The sequence below is a fragment of the Manis pentadactyla genome, chromosome 6 (assembly GCF_030020395.1).
Source record: "Manis pentadactyla isolate mManPen7 chromosome 6, mManPen7.hap1, whole genome shotgun sequence".
NCBI classification, from domain to species: domain Eukaryota; kingdom Metazoa; phylum Chordata; class Mammalia; order Pholidota; family Manidae; genus Manis; species Manis pentadactyla.
The window spans coordinates 43,800,582-43,822,624 of NC_080024.1; the positions used below are offsets into that span (position 1 = coordinate 43,800,582).

General features: G+C 39.1%; 1 protein-coding gene across 1 annotated transcript in view; it reads right to left on the bottom strand.

The window, feature by feature from the left end:
* WDR75 (WD repeat domain 75) overlaps nt 1-21,748 on the bottom strand; it is a 104,681-nt gene extending 82,933 nt beyond the window's left edge. The window contains exon 1 of the mRNA XM_036881699.2: nt 21,051-21,748. Within this exon, the coding sequence (XP_036737594.2) occupies nt 21,051-21,085 (35 nt within the window). The 5' untranslated portion in view covers nt 21,086-21,748. The remainder of the gene's footprint in view (nt 1-21,050) is intronic.
* Between the last annotated feature and the right edge of the window lie 295 nt (nt 21,749-22,043).

Genomic DNA, 22,043 nt, shown 5'->3' on the forward strand with positions numbered 1-22,043 from the left:
CAAAAGACACAGAGTAACAGAATGGATAAAAAAGCAAGACCCATCTATATGCTACTTACAAGAAACTCACCTCAAACCCAAAGACATGCACAGATTAAAATTCAAGGGTTGGAAAAAGATATTTCATGCAAACAACAAAGAGAAAAAAGCAGGTGTTGCAGTACTAGTATCAGACAAAATAGACTTCAAAACAAAGAAAGTAACAAGAGATAAAGATGGATATTAAATAATGATAAAGGGCTCAGACCAACAAGAGGATATAACCATTATAAATATATATACACCCAACACAGGAGCACCAGCATATGTGAAACAAATACTAACAGAACTAAAGGGGGAAACAGAATGCAATGCATTCATTTTATGAGACTTCAACACGCCACTCACCCCAAAGAATAGATCCACTGGGCAGAAAATAAGTAAGGACACAGAGGCACTGAACAACACACTAGAACAGATGGAACTAATAGACATCTATAGAACTCTACATCTAAAAGCAACAGGATACACACTCTTCTCAAGTGCACATGGAACATTCTCCAGAATAGACCACATACTAGCTCACAAAAAGAGCCTCAGTAAATTCCAAAATATCGAAATTCTACCAACCAACTTTTCAGATCACAAAGGTATAAACTAGAAATAAATTCTACAAAGAAAACAAAAAGGCTCACAAACACATGGAGGCTTAACAACATGCTCCTAAATAATCAATGGATCAACGAACAAATTAAAATAGATATCAACGAATATATGGAAACAAATGACAACACCACAAAGCCCCGACTTCTGTAGGACGAAGCAAAAGCAGTCTTAAGAGGAAAGTATATAGCGATCCAGGTACACTTAAAGAAGAAAGAACACTCCCAAATGAATAGTCTAACATCACAATTATCGAAACTGGAAAAAGAAGAACAAATGAGGCCTAAAGTCAGAAGAAGGAGGGACATAATAAAGATTAGAGAAGAAATAAACAAAATTGAGAAGAATAAAACAAAAGAAAAAATCAATGAAACCAAGAGCTGGTTCTTTGAGAAAATAAACAAAATAGATAAGCCTCTAGCCAAACTTATTAAGAGAAAAAGAGAATCAACACACATCCACAGAATCAGAAATGAGAATGGAAAAATCACAACAGACTCCACAGAAATACAAAGAATTATTAAAGACTACTATGAAAACCTATTTGCTAACAAGCTGGAAAACCTAGAAGAAATGGACAACTTCCTATAAAAATATAACCTTCCAAGACTGACCCAGAAAGAAACACAGAAGTTAAACAAACCAATTACGAGCAAAGAAATTGAAACGGTAATTAAAAAATTACAGAGAAGACATAATACCTGTTCTCTTTAAAGTTTTCCAAAAAATAGAAGAGGAGTGAGTACTCCCAAACTCATTCTATGAAGCCAACATCACCCTAATACCAAAACCAGGCAAAGACCCCACCAAAAAAGGAAACTACAGACCAATATCCCTGATGAATGTAGATGCAAAAATACTCAATAAAATATTAGCAAACCGAATTCAAAAATACATCAAAAGGATCATACACCATGACCAAGTGGGATTCATCCCAGGGATGCAAGGATGGTACAATATTCGAAATTCCATCAACATCATCCACCACATCAACAAAAAGAAGGACAAAAACCACATGATCACCACCATAGATGCTGAAAAAGCATTTGACAAAATTCAAGATCCATTCATGATTAAAACTCTCAGCAAAATGGGAATAGAAGGCAAGTACCTCAACATAATAAAGGCCATATATCATAAACCCACAGCCAACATTATACTGAACAGCGAGAAGCTGAAAGCTTTCCCTCTGAGATTGGGAACAAGACAGGGATGCCCACTCTCCCCACTGTTATTTAACATAGTACTGGAGGTCCTAGCCACGGCAATTAGACAAAACAAAGAAATACAAGGAATCCAGATTGGAAAAGAAGAAGTTAAACTGTCACTATTTGCAGATGACATGATATTGTACATAAAAAACCCTAAGGACTCCACTCAAAAACTCTAGAACTGATAACACAATACAGTAAAGCTGCAGGATACAAATTAACACACAGAAATCTGTGGCTTTCCTATACACTAACAATGAACCAATAGAAAGAGCAATCAGGAAAACAACTCCATTCACAATTGCATCAAAAAGAATACAATACCTAGGAATAAACCTAACCAAGGAAGTGAAAGACCTATACCCTGAAAACTACAAGGCACTCTGAAGAGAAATTAAAGAGGTCACTAACAAATGGAAACTCATCCCATGCTCCTGGCTAGGAAGAATTAATATCATCAAAATGGCCATCCTGCCCAAAGCAATATACAGATTTGATGCAATCCCTATCAAATTACCAGCAACATTCTTCAACTAACTGGAAGAAATAGTTCAAAAATTCATATGGAAACACCAAAGACATCGAATAGCCAAAGCAATCCTGAGAGGGAAGAATAAAGTGGGGGGTATCTCACTCCCAAACTTCAAGCTCTGCTACAAAGCCATACTAATCAAGACAATTTGGTACTGGCACAAGAACAGAGCCACCGACCAGTGGAACAGATTAGAGACTCCAGCCATTAACCCAAACATATATGATCAATTAATATTTGACAAAGGAGCCATGGACAAAGAATGGGGAAATGACAGTCCCTTCAACAGATGGTGCTGGCAAAACTGGACAGCTACATGTAAGAGAATGAAACTGGACCACTGTCTAAACCCATACAGAAAAGTAAATTAAAAATGGATCAAAGAACTGAATGTAAGTCATGAAACCATAAAACTCTAAGAAAAAAACATAGGCAAAAATCTCTTAAGACATACACATGAGTGACCTCTTCTTGAACATATCTCCCCGGGCAAGGAAAACAACAGCAAAAATGAACAAGTGGGACTATATTAAGCTGAAAAGCTTCTGTACAGCAAAAGACACCATCAATAGAACAAAAAGGTACCCTACAGTATGGGAGAATATATTTGAAAATGACACATCCGATAAAGGCTTGACGTCCAGAATATATAAAGAGCTCACACGCCTCAACAAACAAAAACCAAATAACCCAATTAAAAAATGGGCAGAGGAACTGAAGAGACGGTTCTCCAAAAAAGCAATACAGATGGCCAACAGACACATGAAAAGATGCTCTACATTGCTAATTATCAGAGAAATGCAAAATAAAACCACAATGAGGTATCACGTCACACCAGTAAGGATGGCTACCATCCAAAAGACAAATAAGAACAAATGTTGGCGAGGCTGTGGAGAAAGAGGAACCCTCCTACATTGCTGGTGGGAATGTAAACTTAGTTCAACCATTGTGGAAAGCAGTATGGAGGTTCCTCAAAATGCTCAAAACAGACCATTTGACCCTGGAATTCCACTCCTAGGAATTTACCCTAAGAACGCAGCAATCAAGCTTGAAAAAGACAGATGCACCCCTATGTTTATCGCAGCACTATTTACAATAGCCAAGAATTGGAAGCAACTTAAATCTCCATCGGTAGATGAATGGATAAAGAAGATGTGGTACATATACACAATGGAATATTACTCAGCCATAAGAAGAGGGCAAATCCTACCATTTGCAGCAACATGGATGGAGCTGGAGTGTATTATGCTCAGTGAAATGAGCCAAGCGGAGAAAGAGAAATACCAAATGATTTCACTCATCTGTGGAGTATAAGAACAAAGGAAAAACTGAAGGAACAAAACAGCAGCAGAATCACAGAACTCAAGAATGGACTAATAGGTACCAAAGGGAAAGGGACTGGGGAGGATGGGTGGGTAGGGAGGGATAAGGGGGGGAGAAAAAGTGGGGTATTAAGATTAGCATGCATGGGGGGGTGGGAGAAAGGGGAGGGCTGTACAACACAGAGAAGACAAGTAGTGATTCTACAACATTTTGCTACACTGATGGACAGTGACTGTAAAGGGGTTTATAGGGGGGACCTGGTATAGGGGAGAGCCTAGTAAACAAAATATTCGTCATGTAAGTGTAGATTAAAGATAAAAAAAAAAGCAGTTCTTGTGTGGTGACCTCCAATGAGTTCTACACAATGATATAAAGGGCATATTAAAGTGTAGGCAAAGGGTCTGTTTGTGTTTATACAGAGGATCAAAGCCTAATTTGGCTACCCCGAAAATGAACTAAGATATGATATGAAAAAGAACTTCCAACATCAGCACACTCGGGAAGACTCATGCCAGAAGATGATCATCAAAAAACCCCAACAAAGATCCATGCACTGCTACAGGTGTAGATGCACTCATCCCACCATTTCCTGGACTTGCCATGGGAATGAAGAAGGAGATATCTAAGCTGGCCTATGCATATAGTAAAACAACAAATTTGACTGGATTTATACTGTTGGAACTCAACCAAGAATTAGGGGCACTGCAAATTGAAGCTCTCCAAAATCTTACAACTACAGACTATTTACTGTTAAAAGAACATATGGGATGTGAACAGTCCCCAGGAATAGACTGTTTTAATTTGTCTGATTTCTCTCAGACTGTTCAAGTTCAGTTGGACAATATCCACCATATCATAGATAAGTTTTCACAAATGCCTAAGGTGCCTAACTGGTTTTCTTGGTTTCACTGGAGATGGCTGGTAATTACAGGTATGCTTTGGTTATGTAACTATACTCCTATTATGTTAATGTGTGTGTGCAATTTAATTAGTAGTTTAAAACCTATACATGCTGAAGTTTTTCTAAAAGAAGATATGTCAAAGAAATAATCAATCTTCCCATGTTTTCTTCTGCCTGCTACTTCTATAGCTTTTCTTCTTCCTTCCTAACTACAACCCTTAAATAGAATTCGTGCCTCATATCGAATTTACCGAGTGTCATAATTCTTCCAAGTGGTAAAGACACCTCAAGACAAATGCTGGGCATAGAAGCCACAGGGCATAAATATGCAAAGAAATAAAAAGCTAACCTTTTCAAACAATAAGGCTTCTCTCTCACTTACCAACTTAACATTTCCCTGTATGGCCCCGGAAGGTGACTGGTTAGCCAGAGATGGGTAAGATTCCTCAAGGGAGGAACAACCTAAGACAGGCACAGTCGCAGGGGGGCCATGAGGTGAGAAAAAGGGGGATCAACAGAGGTGAGGCTTAGAACCTCCCGTTCTGAGAGAAATCTTCTGCATATGTGGATGTTTTATTGCCCTTGTCTAGCTTGGATTAACACATAATCTACAGGCACACACCTGATCATCTACATTTGCTCTCTTACAACACTAAACTATGTTTTCTACCTTTATCTTGTATCTACCTATCACTTCAGCATTTTATTAAAAATAATAATAATAAAGAGAGAAATGTGGTATCCACATATAAATCAAGTATAAAAATCAAATGAGTATTCATATTTGAACTGACTGTTTATAGTTCATAATGCATAAGCAAAACCGAAAGCTTCTGTGATGACTGCCCTTGTAAAGTTCATCATGTAATTTATTCACTATGTAAGAATTTGTTCTCCATGTAAGAACTTGTTCGTTATGCTTCAGAAGATTGGAGACTGACGAAAATTAGGCTTGGGGTGGATTAATGATTGTGCATTGAGCATTGGCCCCCCTATACAGAATTTTATTGTTGTTAACAACCATTTGATCAATAAATATGAGAGATGCCCTCACAAAAAAATATATATATATTATATATACACACTCCAATTGTAAAATAAATAAGTAACCGGGATGTAATGTATAGCATAAGGAATATAGTCAAAATAGTTTAACAACTTGGTATGGTGATAGCTGGTACCTAGAATTATCATGTATATAAATGTTGAATCACTGTATTGTACACCTGAAACTAATGTAATACTGTGTGTCAACTACCCTTCAATAAAAAATAATTATCTAAAAAAAAAAAAAAAAGCTAGGATGAAGTCCAAGAAGACAAAAGTTATATAATCAATTACATCTAAAAATGAGTTAGGGAAATCACTAAATAAAAAGATATGAAAGAAGGCATCATGTACATAAAATGTAGAAGAGAGGGAGTAAAAAATGTAGTATTGTTAGAATGTGTTATAACATAAGTGAACACCAACTTTTCATAGATTTCTATGTATATAGGATGCCATATAAGAACCCCATGGTAACCACAAGCAAAAACCTATAATAGATACAAAAAAAAAACAACAGAAGAGAATCCAAACATAACACTAAAGGAAGTCATAAAGTAAGAGGGGAGAGAAAAAGAGGAAGAAAGGATCCGAGAGGAACAAAAACAACCAGGAAACATTTTACAAAATGGCAGTAACTACATACCTATCAAAAATTACTTTAAATGTAAATGGACCAAATGTTTCAAGAAAAGACAGAAGGTGACTGAATAAATAAAAAAGAAGATATATCTATTTGTTGCTTACAAGAGACTAACTTCAGACTTAAAGACACGCACACACACACACAGTGAAACTGAAGGGATGGAAAAACATATTTTATGCAAATAGGAAGAAGAAAAAGCTAGAGTAGCAATATTTGTATCAGACAAAATAGACTTAAAGAAAACACTGTAACAAAAGACAAAGAAAGACATTATATAACAATGAAGGGCACCATCCAGCAAGAAGATATAACAACTAAAAATATGTATGCACCCAACTGATGAGCACCTAAATATATTTAGAAAAATATACATCTATCAGTAGACATAAAGGGAGAGATCAATAGTAATACAGTAATAGTAGGGAACTTTAATGCCTCATTTATATCAATGGATAGATCATCCAGACAGAAAATCAATAAGGAAACAATGGAGTTGATGACGCATTAGACCAAATATAATGAAAATAGGTATATTCCAAAAATTACAACCAAAAATATAGAATGCATAATCTTTTCAAGTGCACATCAAACATTCTCCAGAAAAGATTACAAGTTAGGCCACAAAGCAAGTTTCAATAAATTTAACAAAATTGAAAAAATCAAGCATCTTTTCTGACCACAATGGTATGAAACTGAAAATCAATTACAAGAAAAAAATGGAAAAAGCACAAACACATGGAGGCTAAACAGCATGCTACTAAACAACCAAACAAATCAAAGAAGAAATCAAAAATTGAATAGTGAAAATTAACAATACAACAGCTAAAAATCATTGGGATTCAGCAAAGGCAGTCTTAAGAGTGGTTTATAGCAATACAGGCTTACTTCAGGAGGCAGGAAGCATGTCAAATAATCTAACCTGACACCTAAAGGAACTAGAAAAAGAACGGACAGACAAGGACCAAAGGTAGCAGAAGAAAGGAAATAACAAAGAACAGAGCAGAAATAAATGAAATATCAACTAAATATCAACACACAAAAAAATCAATAAAACTAAAAGCTGGTTCTTTGAAAAGATGAGCAAAATTGATAAACTTTTAGCTAGACACATGAAGAAAAAAAGAGAGAGGATTCAAATAAATAAAATCAGAAATGAAAGAAAAGTTACAACTGACACCACAGAAATACAAATGATTATGAGATTATTAGGAAGAATTATATGCCAATGAATTGGAAAACTTAGAAGAAACAGGTAAATTCCTAGAAACATACAATCTTCTAAGACTGAAACAGGAAGAAACAGAAAATTTGAACAGACCAATTACTAGTAATGAAATTGAATCAGTAATCAAAAACTACCAAAAGAAAAAAATCCAGGACCAAATGGCTTCACAGGTAAATTCTACCAAACATTTAAAGAAGAGTTAATACCTGTCCTACTCAACTATTCCAAAAATGGAAGAGGAAAGAAAGCTTGTAAATTCTTTCTATGGGCCAGCAAAATCTAGTACCAAAATATGACCAAAACACTACAAAAAAATAAAATACAGAACAAAATCCCTGATGAACATAGATGCAAAACTCAACAAAATACTAGCAAAACAAATTTAAAAATACATTAAAAAGATCATTCACTACAAGTAGGATTTTTCCCAGAGATGCAAAGGTGGTTAAATATCTGCAAATTAATCAATGTGACCCACCACATTAACAAAAGGAGGATAAACACCACAGTAGATGCTGAAAAAGGCATTTGACAAAATTTAACATCCTTTCATGATAAAAACTCTCACAAAGTGATTGCATATATCTCAAAGGTTACATATGACAAAACAACAGCTAACATCATAATCAATGTGAAAAGATAAAAACTGTTCCTCTATCCACAAGACAATTATGACACTCTCACCACTTTTATTCAACACAGTCCTAGAAATCATAGCCACACAATCAAACAAGAAAAGGAAATAAAAAGCATCCAAATCAGTAAGGAAGTAAAATTGTCACTATTTGCAGATGACATGATACTATATATAGTATGTATAAAAGACTATAAAGCCTCTGCCAAAAATATATTCGAGTTAATAAATTCATTGAAGTGGCAAACAAAAAAATCAATATACAGAAATCAGTTACATTTTCATATATAAATAATGAATAGGCAGAGAAATTAAGAAAACAATCCCATTTACAATTACATCAAAAAGTATAAAATACCTAGGAATAAATCTAACCAAAGAAGTGAATGACCTGTGCTCTGAAAACTATAAAACACTGATGAAAGAAAGTGTAGAATACACATTTAATAGAAATCTATCCCATGCTAATTGATAGGAAGAATTAATATTGTCAAAATGGCCATCTTGCCCAAAGCAATTTACAGATTCAATGCAGTCCTTATCAAAATATCAATGGCATTTTTCAATGAACTAGAGCAAAGAATCCTAAAATCTGTAATATACTACGAAAGATCCCAGATAATCAAAGCGTTTTAAGAGAGAAGTATAAAGCTGGACATATCATGCTACCTGATGTCAAACTGTACCACAAAGCCACAGTGATCAAAACAGTATGGTACTGGCACAAGAACAGATACACAGACCAATGGAACAGAATGGAGAGCCCAAAAAAATAAACTCACACCTCTTTGGTCAATTAATATACAACAAAGGAAGCAAGAATGTACAATAGAGAAAAAGACAGTCTCTTCAGTAAATGGTGTTGGGAAAATGGGACAGCTATGAGAAAAAGAATGAAACTGGTTGACTGTCTTAACATCATACACAAAAATAAATTCAAAGACCTAAATATAAGACCTGAAACCGTAAAACTCCTAGAATAAAACACAGGCAATAAACTCTTGAAAATCAACATAACTAATTTTTTCCTGGATATGTCTCCTCAGGCAAGGGAAATGAAAGCAAAGATAAACAAGTGGGATTATATCAAACTAAAAAACTTCTACACAGCAAAGAAAACTATCAACATAATTACAAGGCAGCCTACTGTATGGGAAAATATATTTGCAAATGATATATCCAGTAAGGGGTAATATCCAAAATATATAAATAACACCAAAAACACAAATAACCCAATTAAACACCAGTTTGAAAGGCCATTATCCAGAAGACGAGAAATAACAACTGTTTAAGAGGATGTGGAGGAGGAACTCTCATACACTCCTAATGGGATTGCAAATTGGTGTAGCCACTGTGGAAACGTGTATGGAGATTTCTCAAAAAAATTAAAAATGAAAATACCACATAACCCAGTAATTTCATTTCTGGGAATCTACAAGAAGAAAAAAAATTACTAATTTTAAAAGATACATGCACACCATGTTATTATAGCACTATTTGCTATATCAAGATATGGAAGCAACTGAAGTGCCTATCAATAGATGAATGGATAAATAAGATGTCATACATATATACAATGAAATATTACTCAGCCATAAAAAAGAATGAAATCTTGCCATTTGTGACAATATGGATGGACTTAGAGGGCTTTCTGCTAAGTGAAATAAGTCAGTCACAGAAAGAGGAATACCATATGGTTTCATTTATATGTAGAATCTGAAAAACAAAACAAATGAACAAATGAACAAAACAGAAATTGACTCATAAACACAGGGAATAGATGGTTGGTTACCAAAGCAGGAGGCTGCAGGGGGATAGCTGAAATAGGTGAAAGGGATAAGAAGTATGAACTTCAAGTTATAAAAGAAATTAGTCACAGGGATGGAAACATTGCTCATAATATTGTAGTATCTTTGTATGGTGACATGCTCATAGTGAGCATGAATATGTTGAATTGAACAATCAATTGTAAGTTGTTTATCTGAAACTAATATAACATTATATATAAATTAATTTCAATAAAAATGATTATTTAAAAAAAAACACAGAGGCACCTAGAATTAAATATGATTAAGTCACTCTAAAACTACTAGAACTAATATCAGAATTCAGCAAAGTTGAAGGATACAAAATTAACACACAGAAATCTGTAGCTTTCCTATACACGAACAATGAACTAATAGAAAGAGAAATCAGGGAAACAATTCCATTCACAATAGCATCAAAAAGAATAAAATACCTAGGAATAAACCTAACCAAGGAAGTGAAAGACATATATCCTGAAAACTACAAGACACTCTTAAGAGAAATTAAACAGGACACTAACAAATGGAAACTCATTCCATGCTCCTGGCTAGGAAGAATAAATGTCGTCAAAATGGTCATCCTGCCCAAAGCAATATACAGATTCGATGCAATCCCTATCAAATTACCAACAGCATTCTTCAATAAACTGGAACAAATAGCTCAAAAATTCATATGGAACTGCCAAAGACCCCGAATAACCAAAGCAATCCTGAGAAGGAAGAATAAAGTGGGGTGGGGATCTCGCTCCCCAACTTCAAACTCTACTACAAAGCCACAGTAATCAAGACAATTTGGTACTGGCACAAGAGCAGAGCCACACACCAGTGGAACAGAATAGAGACTCCAAACATTAACCCAAACATACATGGCCAATTAATATATGATAAAGGAGCCATGGACATACAATGGGGAAATGACAGTCTCTTCAACAGATGGTGCTGGCAAAACTGGACAGCTACATGTAAGAGAATGAAACTGGATCACTGTCTAACCCCATACACACAAGTAAATTAGAAATGGATCAAAGACCTGAATGTAAGTCATGAAACCATAAAACTCTTAGAAAAAAACATAGGCAAAAATCTCATGGACATAAACATGAGTGACTTCTTCATGAACATATTTCCCCGGGCAAGGGAAACAAAGGCAAAAATGAACAAGTGGGACTATATCAAGCTAAAAAGCTTCTGTACAGCAAAGGACACCATCAATAGAATAAAAAGGTATCCTACAGTATGGGAGAATATATTCATAAATGACAGATCCGATAAAGGATTGACATCCAAAATATATAAAGAGCTCACACACCTCAAGAAACAAAAAGCAAATAATCCAATTAAAAAATGGGCAGAGGAGCTGAATAGACAGTTCTCTAAAGAAGAAATTCAGATGGCTAACAGGCACATGAAAAGATGCTCCACATCGCCGATCATCAGAGAAATGCAAATTAAAACCACAATGAGATATCACATCACACCAGTAAGGATGGCTACTATCCAAAAGACAAACAACAACAAATGTTGGCGAGGTTGTGGAGAAAGGGGAACTCTCCTACACTGCTGGTGGGAATGTAAATTAGTTCAACCATTGTGGAAAGCAATATGGAGGTTCCTCAGAATGCTCCAAATAGAAATACCATTTGACCCAAGAATTCTACTTCTAGGAATTTACCCCAAGAATGCAGCACTCCAGTTTGAAAAAGACAGATGCACCCTTATGTTTATCGCTGCACTATTTACAATAGCCCAGATATGGAAGCAACCTAAATGTCCATCAGTAGATGAATGGATAAAGAAGATGTGGTACATATACACAATGGAATATTACTCAGCCATAAAAAGAAAACAAATCCTACCATTTACAACAACATGGATGAAGCTAGAGGGTATTATGCTCAGTGAAATAAGCCAGGTGGAGAAAGACAAGTACCAAATCATTTCACTCATATGTGGAGTATAAGAGCAAAGGAAAACTGAAGGACCAAAACAGCAGCAGACTCACAGAACCCAAGAATGGACTAACAGTTACCAAAGGGAAAGGGACTGGGGAGGATGGGTGGGAAGGGAGGGATAAGGGCGGGGAAAAAGAAAGAGGGCTTTACGATTAGCATGTATAGTGCGTGGGGGGCACGGGGAGGGCTGTGCAACACAGAGAAGACAAGTAGTGATTTTACAGCATCTTACTACGCAGATGGACAGTGACTGTGTAGCGGTATGTGGGGGGGACTTGGTGAAGAGGGGAGCCTAGTAAACATAATGTTCTTTATGTAATTGTAGATTAATGATACCAAAATAAAAAAAATAAAAAATAAAAAAAGGGAAAAAAAAAGAAAAAAATATGATTAAGTCATTACATGCTCTCTCAAACTTAGTCCCCTTCATCAGTGAATGATACCGTTGTCCATCCAGAAACAGAATGCAAAACTGGAAGAGTTACCTTTGATACTTGCCCATTTCCTGTTTTACAAATCTTCATCAAGTCTATCAGCTTATTTTATAAATGTTTCAAACCATCCAAATTCCCCATCTATGGTACAACCTCCCTAGGTCGCTGTCTTAGTCAGCTCAGTCTGCTACAATAAAATACCTGTGACTGAGTGGCTTCAACAAGAGACATTTCTTTCCTACAGTTCTGGAGATTGGGAAAACCAAGATCAAGGCTCCAGCGGATTTGGGGTCTGGTGAGGCCACCTCCCTGGCCAGTAGATGGCTGCCTTCTCCTTAGGTGCTTACATAGCTCTTCCTTGGTGCATGCACACTCAAGGCAAGGGCTCTGGTCTCTTCCTCTTCTTGTCAGCACACTAATCCCATCATGGGCTCTCTACCCTCAGAAATCCATCTAAGCCTCATTACCTCCCAGAGGACCCACCTACTAATACCATCATACCATATACTGACTAGGGCTTCAGTATATGAATTTAAGGGGACACAAACATTTGGTCCATTACAGTCACATTTTTACTAGCTCTTACTGGGACTAATGTAACAAAGTTCTTCTCTCAACACTTATTTTTGCCTCCATTCCAATCTAGACTAATCTCTAAACAAAAATGCAATTGTTTAAAATCACTCAGTAATTTCTTACTGATCTTAGAGATAAAAATCCTTAACATGATATACAATACCCACATTGAGACATGATTTGATCATGCCTGCCTTCCTCTACTGCCCCTGTCGCTTAGTATCATAAGATATATATACTTAAATGCAGAAGTTAATAAATACATTAAACCTAAGGAAGCTACAACTATTGTAACCCCCATCCATCCGTGATTGAACAACTGATTTAAAATATTGTAAACTAAAGAGTTGTTGGTCTGATATAAGCTTCAAAAAAATGTAGTCACATTGGATTCAATCACAAATGTTTTCACTTGGTAAAAACATGTTTTCTTTAGTCAAATAACTTCCTTAAATGTCCTCAATACATCAAATTATAGAAATGGATCAATTCCTTATTCTCTGACTTTGTTATATACAAGTTTTTTAAAAAGGCAAAAATACTATATCATTATTCTACCACCTTTGTTAAGGTGGCAGTCTCCAGAGTATTATATTTGGGTTTCTTCCTATGTTTAAATCAATTAGTATCTCATTTCAGTAAGGTGGTGAATTTTCCTTCTCAATTTTCATCAGTTTCAGTGAATTAAATGGACCAAAAGCTCCACAGGATTATGGCTCCATGAGGTTAGCAAGTGACTCAAACTTTGGAGAAGGCAAAATAGAAAAGAAATATTCCTAAGACAGCAAAACACATTTTTGTAGTTGTAATGAGATAAAAATTAAGACACCTTCCAGCTTGGCTGGTTCCAATATTTTTCTTACCAGGTAAACTCTCTACTGGCAAGCAGTTTAAGCAGTTATTTCATTTAGAACTGCCAGTTTCAGAACCATGATAGTCTTCAAGTAAAACACACTTTTAAAAATATGTCATACCAGCACAGTTCTGTTATAGTCTTGAAGACAGATTTTAAATTACTATTTAACTGAGTACAATTTTACCCCAAGAAACAATTTATGAAAACAACATAAATCAGATGTGATATCAGTAATAAATATTGTGAATGAAGGATTTTAGAAAAGATAAGCTATTTTTAGAGAAGACAGAACAATTTACATTTCCAAACTTCAGTGAATAACATCCTTTAAATCACATCCAAGATGTTCAAACTATAAATATATGTACATCCCTGGTATTGCAGCCAGAATATATCTCTTGATAGCTGCTTACTTCACATATATGTACTCATGTTTTTATGTAAGACTGATTCTCTTCTTTAAATATCTCTTCGCAATGTTTTTACATAGTAGTACAAAACTGCAACATATTCCTGGAACTATCCTAAATGTAATATACCTGCTATTTTCAATTTCTGACTTTGCTATTTACAGAAAATAAATTACCCTTTCTGAATAATAATTTTAAAATGGTACATTATTAAGCCATTGTAATTTCCTGATGAAATAGAAAAGTGAATATGGCCAGCCAGGGCATTTCAAGGCACCCTATCAGTACCTTTAATATGTTCCCCACATCAATTTCACTGCTCTAATGTTCTTTTATCCAGACTCAGTGCCATTCTTAAATGAACATATATTCCTCATCATGTTGTGGCATTCCTAACATCTGCTCCAGGCTTACTGCAAAAATTGGTGCCCAGTTCTTTAAAAATTTGTTACTGAAAAACTACATCTCTGGAGATTCTTTATAATGAAACAAAAATGATCTTTCTAATCTCTCAGGCATGATTGCCACCATAAATTTATCAAGCAATAATGTAAGAGTAAAGTATTAAAAGTCATAGATCCTAGTAAAACTTTATTTCATGTCCATATCATTGCCTATTTCTTACCAAGAATTTTAAATAAGTACTAAAACAAAGTGTGCTTATAGGGAAAAAAATTAATTATGTCACATTTATTATCACACGGATTGGTTAGGCAGTGAAAAGAGATTCCCTTAATTTATTTCAACTAATGGGAGCTTGTCGTAACGATGCAGGAACTGGATGAGAACAAGCTCTGAGGGCTGGCTGACCTCTCTCTCCATCAAGAGCTGAATTGGCTTTCTTAGTATTACTGTTCTCTCTCCTTCCTTTTCATCTTTGCTATGTGGTTTCTTCTGCTTAACCAGTTTTTGCTCCCTCATAACTTCAGTTTTTATACAACGTCAATGCACCAAGTCCCTAATAGCACCCTTTCAGTTGCTATGCTATTGCTAACTGACTCTGTTTTTTCCTGTTCAAATCCCCAACACTAAGACTTGACCTGTTCTCCTGTTTAGAGCAGAACAAGTCATAGTTGCTATTAAGCCAATCTACTGGTTGTATTTTTCTTACCATCAATTCTCACAGTCCACTTAACTATAGCAGGACATTGGCTCTGAAGGTACAAAAATGACCACAAGGTAAAAAGAACAGTGTGAAATGTGTTTTAGCTATGATAATTGAGTGTGTGTGAGAAAGTATTGATTGACACTGTTATTATGCCACATATAAATGCATTTACCTTGAATGACTCTTTTAATAAGGCATGCCACAACAAACCTGGTATAGTTATGAAGTCAAGTGAGTTTTTGCAATACTAATACAAATCATGCAAAACTGCCTAGGAGAGGCGGAGCCAAGATGGCAGCGTGAGTAGAGCAGCGGAAATCTCCTCCAAAAACCACATATATACTTGAAAATACAACAAATACAACTCCTCCTCAAAGAGAGACCAGAAGACACAGGACAACAGCCAGACTACATCCACACCTGTGAGAACCCAGCACCTTGCGAAGGGGGTAAGATACAAGCCGCGGCCCAGCAGGACCCGAGTGCCCCTCACCCCAGCTCCTGGCGGGAGGAGAGGAGTCGGAGCAGGGAGGAGAGGGAGCTCAGGACTGCTAAATACCCAGACCTAGCCATCCGCACCAGAGCGCAGACACGCTGTGTGCGTGGGTTGATGGACACTAGGGAAACAGGACTGTAAGACCTGTGAGCGGGTCCCCACAGCCAGCGCCCCTGGGACAAAGAATAGCGAGTGCTTTTTGAAAGTCTTAAAGGGACAGGGACCCCACAGATGGACGGAAGTGTTCCGGGACACTTATCCCAGTAGATGGGAATCCCAGGGAACTCCGGTGCCCTAACCCCCTGGGCAGCAGTGCAGCTCGGAGGACCCTCATGTAGATAAACAGCCCCCAGGCCTATTCCCCTCTGACGCGGCTCTGCCACATCGCAGCAGCAGCCGAACACAGGCCACACCCACAGCAACCTGGGAGCTAAACCCCACAGCAGCCGGGCAAGAATCAGAAGCCCTGTCTGCGTGCAGCTGCCCAGCACAAGCCGTTAGAGGTCGATGTTCTCCCAGGAGAGGAAGGCCACAAACCAACAAGAAGGGACATTCTCCCAGCTGTCACTTGCGCCAGCTCCGCAAACTATCTCAGTTGCCATGAAAAGGCAGAGTTTGAGACAGACCAAAATCACAGAGACAAGCCCTGAGAAGCAGATAGACCTAACCAGTCTTCCTGAAAAATAATTCAAAATAAAGCTCATAACCATGCTGATGGAGCTGCAGAGAAATATACAAAAGCTAAGGGATGACGTCTGGAGGGAGATTACAGAAAAGAAACAATCTCTGGAAGGATTTATAAGCAGAATGGGTAAAATGCAAGAGGCCACTGACAGAACAGAAACCAGAGAACAGGAACGCATAGAAGCTGACAGAGAGAGAAATAAAAGGATCTCCAGGAATGAAATAATATTAAGAGAACTGTGTGACCAATCCAAAAGGAACAATATCTGCATTATAGGGGTAGCAGAAGAAGAGAGAGAAAAAGAGACAGAAAGTGTCTTTGAAGAGATAATTGCTGAAAACTTCCCCAAACTGGGGTAGGAAATAATCGATCAGACCATGGAAGTACACAGAACTCCCAACAGAAGGGACCCAAGGAGGACAACACCAAGACACATAATAATTAAAATGGCAAAGATCAAGGATAGGACAGAGTATTAAAGGCAGCCAGAGAGAGAAAAAAGGTCACCTACAAAGGAAAACCCATCAGGCTATCATCAGACTTCTCAACAGAAACCTTACAGGCCAGAAGAGAATGGCATGACATATTTAATGCAATGAAACAGAAGGGCCTTGAACCAAGGATACTGTATCCAGCATGATTATCATTTAATAGGAAGGAGGGATTAAACAATTCTGAGACAAGCAAAAGTTGAGGGAATTTCCCTCCCACAAACCACCTCTACAGGGTATTTTGGAGGGACTGTTCTAGAGGGGAGCACTCCTAAAAAGAGGAGAGAACAAAACACCAAACATATGAAGAATGGAGGAGGAGGAATAAAAAGGGAGAGAAATAATCATCAGACTGTGTTTATAATAGCTCAATAAGCGAGTTAAGTTAGACAGTAAGGTAGTAAAGAAGCTAACCTTGAACCTTTGGTAACCACGAATCTAAAGCTTGTAATGGCAATAAGCCCATATCATTCAATAATCACCATAAATGTAAATGGACTGAATGCAACAATCAAAAGACACAGAGTAACAGAATGGATAAAAAAAGCAAGACCCATCTATATGCTGCTTACAAGAGGCTCACCTCAAATGCAAAGACATGCACAGATTAAACGTCAAGGGATGGAAAAAGATATTTCATGCAAACAACAGGGAGAAAAAAGCAGGTGTTGAAATACTAGTATCAGACAAAATAGACTTCAAAACAAAGAAAGTAACAAGAGATAAAGAAGGACATTACATAATGATAAAGGGCTCAGTCCAACAAGAGGATATAACCATTATAAACATACATGCACCCAATACAGGAGCACCAATATATGTGAAACAAATACTAAAAGAATTAAAGGAGGAAATAGAATGCAATGCATGAGGCACTGAACAACACACTAGAACAGACGGACCTAATAGACATCTATAGAACTCTACATCCAAAAGCAACAGGATACACATTCTTCTCAAGTACACATGGAACATTCTCCAGAATAGACCACATACTAGGCCACAAAAAGAGCCTCAGTAAATTCAAAAAGATTGAAATCCTACCAACCAACTTTTCAGACCATAAAGGTATAAAACTAGAACTAAATTGTACAAAGAAAGCAAAAAGGCTCACAAACACATGGAGGCTTAATAACATGATCCTAAATAATCATTGGATCAACGACCAAATTAAAATGGAGATCCAGCAATATATGGAAATGAATGACAACAACACAAAGCCCCAACTTCTGTGGGATGCAGGAAAAGCAGTCTTGAGAGGAAAGTATATAGCATTCCTGGCATATTTAAAGAAGGAAGAACAATCCCAAATGAATACTCAAATGTCACAATTATCAAAATTGGAAAAAGAAGAACAAATGAGGCCTAAGGTCAGCAGAAGGAGGGACATAATAAAGATCAGAGAAGAAATAAATAAAATTGAGAAGAATAAAACAATAGAAAAAAATCAATGAACCCAGGAGCTGGTTCTCTGAGAAAAAGTAAACAAAATAGATAAGCCTCTAGCCAGACTTACTAAGAGAAAAAGAGAGTCAAAACACATCAACAGAATCAGAAACGAAAATGGAAAAATCACAATGGACCCCACAGAAATACAAAGAATTATTAGAGAATACTATGAAAACCTGTATGCTAACAAGCTGGAAAACCTAGGAGAAATGGACAACTTTCTAGAAAAATACAACCTTCCAAGACTGACCCAGAAAGAAACAGAAAATCTAAACAGACCAATTACCAGCAACGAAATTGAAGCGGTAATCAAAAAACTACCAAAGAACAAAACCCCCGGGCCAGATGGATTTACCTCGGAATTTTATCAGACATACAGAAAAGACATAATACCCATTCTCCTTAAAGTTTTCCAAAAAATAGAAGAGGAGGGAATACTCCCAAACTCATTCTATGAAGCCAACATCACCCTAATACCAAAACCAGGCAAAGACCCCACCAAAAAAGAAAACTACAGACCAATATCCCTGATGAACGTAGATGCAAAAATACTCAACAAAATTTTAGCAAACCGAATTCAAAAATACATCAAAAGGATCGTACACCATGACCAAGTGGGATTCATCCAGGGATGCAAGGATGGTACAACATTCAAAAATCCATCAACATCATCCACCACATCAACAAAAAGAAGGACAAAAACCACATGATCATCTCCATAGATGCTGAAAAAGCATTCGACAAAATTCACCATCCATTCATGATAAAAACTCCCAGCAAAATGGGAATAGAGGGGAAGAACCTCAACATAATAAAGGCCATATATCATAAACCCACAGCTAACATCATACTGAACAGCGAGAGGCTGAAAGCTTTTTCTCTGAGATTGGGAAGAAGACAGGGATGCCCACTCTCCGCACTGTTATTCAACATAGTACTGGAGGTCATGGCCATGGCAACTAGACAAAACAAAGAAATACAAGGAATCCAGATTGGTAAAGAAGTCAAACTGTCACTATTTGCAGATGACATGATATTGTACATAAAAAACCCTAAAGACTCCACTCCAAAACTACTAGAACTAATATCGGAATTCAGCAAAGTTGCAGGATACAAAATTAACACACAGAAATCTGTGGCTTTCCTATACACTAACAATGAACTAATAGAAAGAGAAATCAGGGAAACAATTCCATTCACAATAGCATCAAAAAAAAAAACAACAACATAGGAATAAACCTAACCAAGGAAGGCAGTATAACACTGAGAATACAAGCAGTGATTGTACAGCATCTTACCACACTGATGGACAATGACTGTCAAGGGGTATGTGGTGGGGACTTGATAAAGGGGGGAGTCAAGTAACCATGATGTTGCTCATGTAATTGTAGATTAATGATACCAAAATTTAAAAAATAAATTAAGAAAAAAAGAACAGATGGACCTAACAGACATCTACAGAAACCTACACCCAAAAGCAGCATGATACACATTCTTCTCAAGTGCACAAGGAACATTTTCCAGAATAGACCACATACTAGGCCACAAAAAGAGCCTTAGTAAATTGAAAAAGATTGAAATTCTACCAACCAACTTCCCAGATCACAAAGGTATAAAACTAGAAATAAACTGTACAAAGAAAACAAAAAGGCTCACAAACACTTGGAGGCTTAACAACATGCTCCTAAATAATCAATGGATCAATGACCAAATTAAAACAGAGATCAAGCAATATATGGACAAATGACAACAACAGCACAAAGCAAGGCAGTTCTAAGAGGAAAGTATATAGCAATCCAGGCCTATTTAAAGAGGGAAGAACAACCCCAAATGAATAGTATAAAATCACAATTATTGAAACTGGTAAAAGTACAACAAATCAGGCCCAAAGTCGGCAGAAGGAGGGACACAGTAAAGATCAGAGAAGAAATAATGACTGAAAGACAGGAATTTTTAAATACAAGAAAACGACTGTCAATTCGCAGACCAAAGTAAAGAAACTTCATTCCCAAATAAAAAATACGAGAGGTACCTCATGAAAAAAACCTTTAATTCTAAAGGTGCTGCCTCCGGGAGGCCTCTTCCCCGCCGCTCCTCCGCGGGTCACACTTGAACTTCAGCTCGCCCGGCCCTCGCCCTCGAGGCCCCCGACAAAAAAATACACACACGGCAAAATGCCCACCGGCCTCCCCGTCTGCGCGGCCCGGCCCGTCTCCTCCGCCGGCGGCCCCGGAAGGCGGTAGCAGGTCGGCAGCGCGGCCCCAGGCCGGGCGGAGAGCAGCCGCCCTCACCACCGGTCCTGGATGGAGGAGCAGCGGCTCCGGCGAGCCCCTCTGCCCGCTGCCCCGACGAACTTCGCTGGCCGCTCGGACTGCCGCTCTCGGCGCACTTGCTCCACTTCCCTCCCTTCCCGGGCAGCCCCTCAGGCAAAGAGCGCCGACTCCCGACCCATGGCCGGGCCCAGCGAGCCCAACACCCGCGTCTGCCGCTTCCCGGCCCCACAGGCGACGCACTGCCTGCCGCGCAACTTGCACGGCCGCCCCCTCATCCGGCTCCACCGCCCCCTCAGGCGGAGGCAGGGGTCCCCGTGCCCCGTCTGGGTCCGACCGTGCCCCGAGGCCACGCACCTTTCGGCCCGCAGAGCTGTCGCTGTCGCCTTCATCCCTTAAGCAAGGCCCGCTCTTGACCATCCACCGTAGATCTGCGGTAGCGTGAGCTGCTTCGCGCCCAAGCTCTCGATGGCCTTGGCGATACGGTCGGCGTGGGACAGGTTGCCCCCACGCGCTGCGGCGGGACGAGCTGTTCTTGCGCGGCTGTCCCTCAGCGACCGCCGAGGCCGAAGGCAGGCCCTCGGCGGCATCGGGATTCCTGGTAGCGCCGCCCGACGGCGCCAGGCTGGAGGTGGCAGAGCTGGACTGGCTCAATTCCGGCCGGGGCGGCGGCTCCAAGTCTGGGTTGATCGCCGCCCTCCGCCCACCGCGGGAGAGCCGAGAAGGGGCGAGAGCCGCGCCGGGGGCCCAGCGGGCGCGAAAAGGAGATCAGAGGTTGGGGAGCGAGGTCGGTGCCGCCAGGGCAAGCGCGCCGGGAGGAAGGCGTAGCCGAGCACAGCGCAGCTCCAACATCTGATCTGCGCCGGGCCGCTCCTGCGGACAGGGCCGGCAGACCGAAGCACGGAGGGAGCCACTGGAACTCCCTCTCCCAGGGGCCCTCGCAACTCTACGGACTGCTGAATAGGAAGGCGGCAGCGCCTGCAGTTACTACGCAGCCGCCAGACTAACGTATTCTGCGAGCGCTCCCAACGGCTGCCTGCTCCACGGCGCCGCTCGGTCATTGGCCGCGAGGGACGTTTATGGGGGCGGGCTTGCGCGAGATTCCGCGCGCTTAGTGGCTTGAAGGGCCGTCAGTCGAGGGGGGCCAGCCATTGGGCGCTTTCGCAGAATCCGTTAGTCCGGGGGCTGAGCAATAGTTGCAGGCGACGCCGCAGCCGTATTCAGCAGTCAGTAGCTCGCGAGCGCCCCCGGGAAAGGGCGGTCCGACGGTTCCCTCCGTGCTACGGTCCACCGGCCCTGTCCGCAGGAGCGGCCGCCGCATCCGGCCCGCCGTCCCGTCCGCACAGCGAG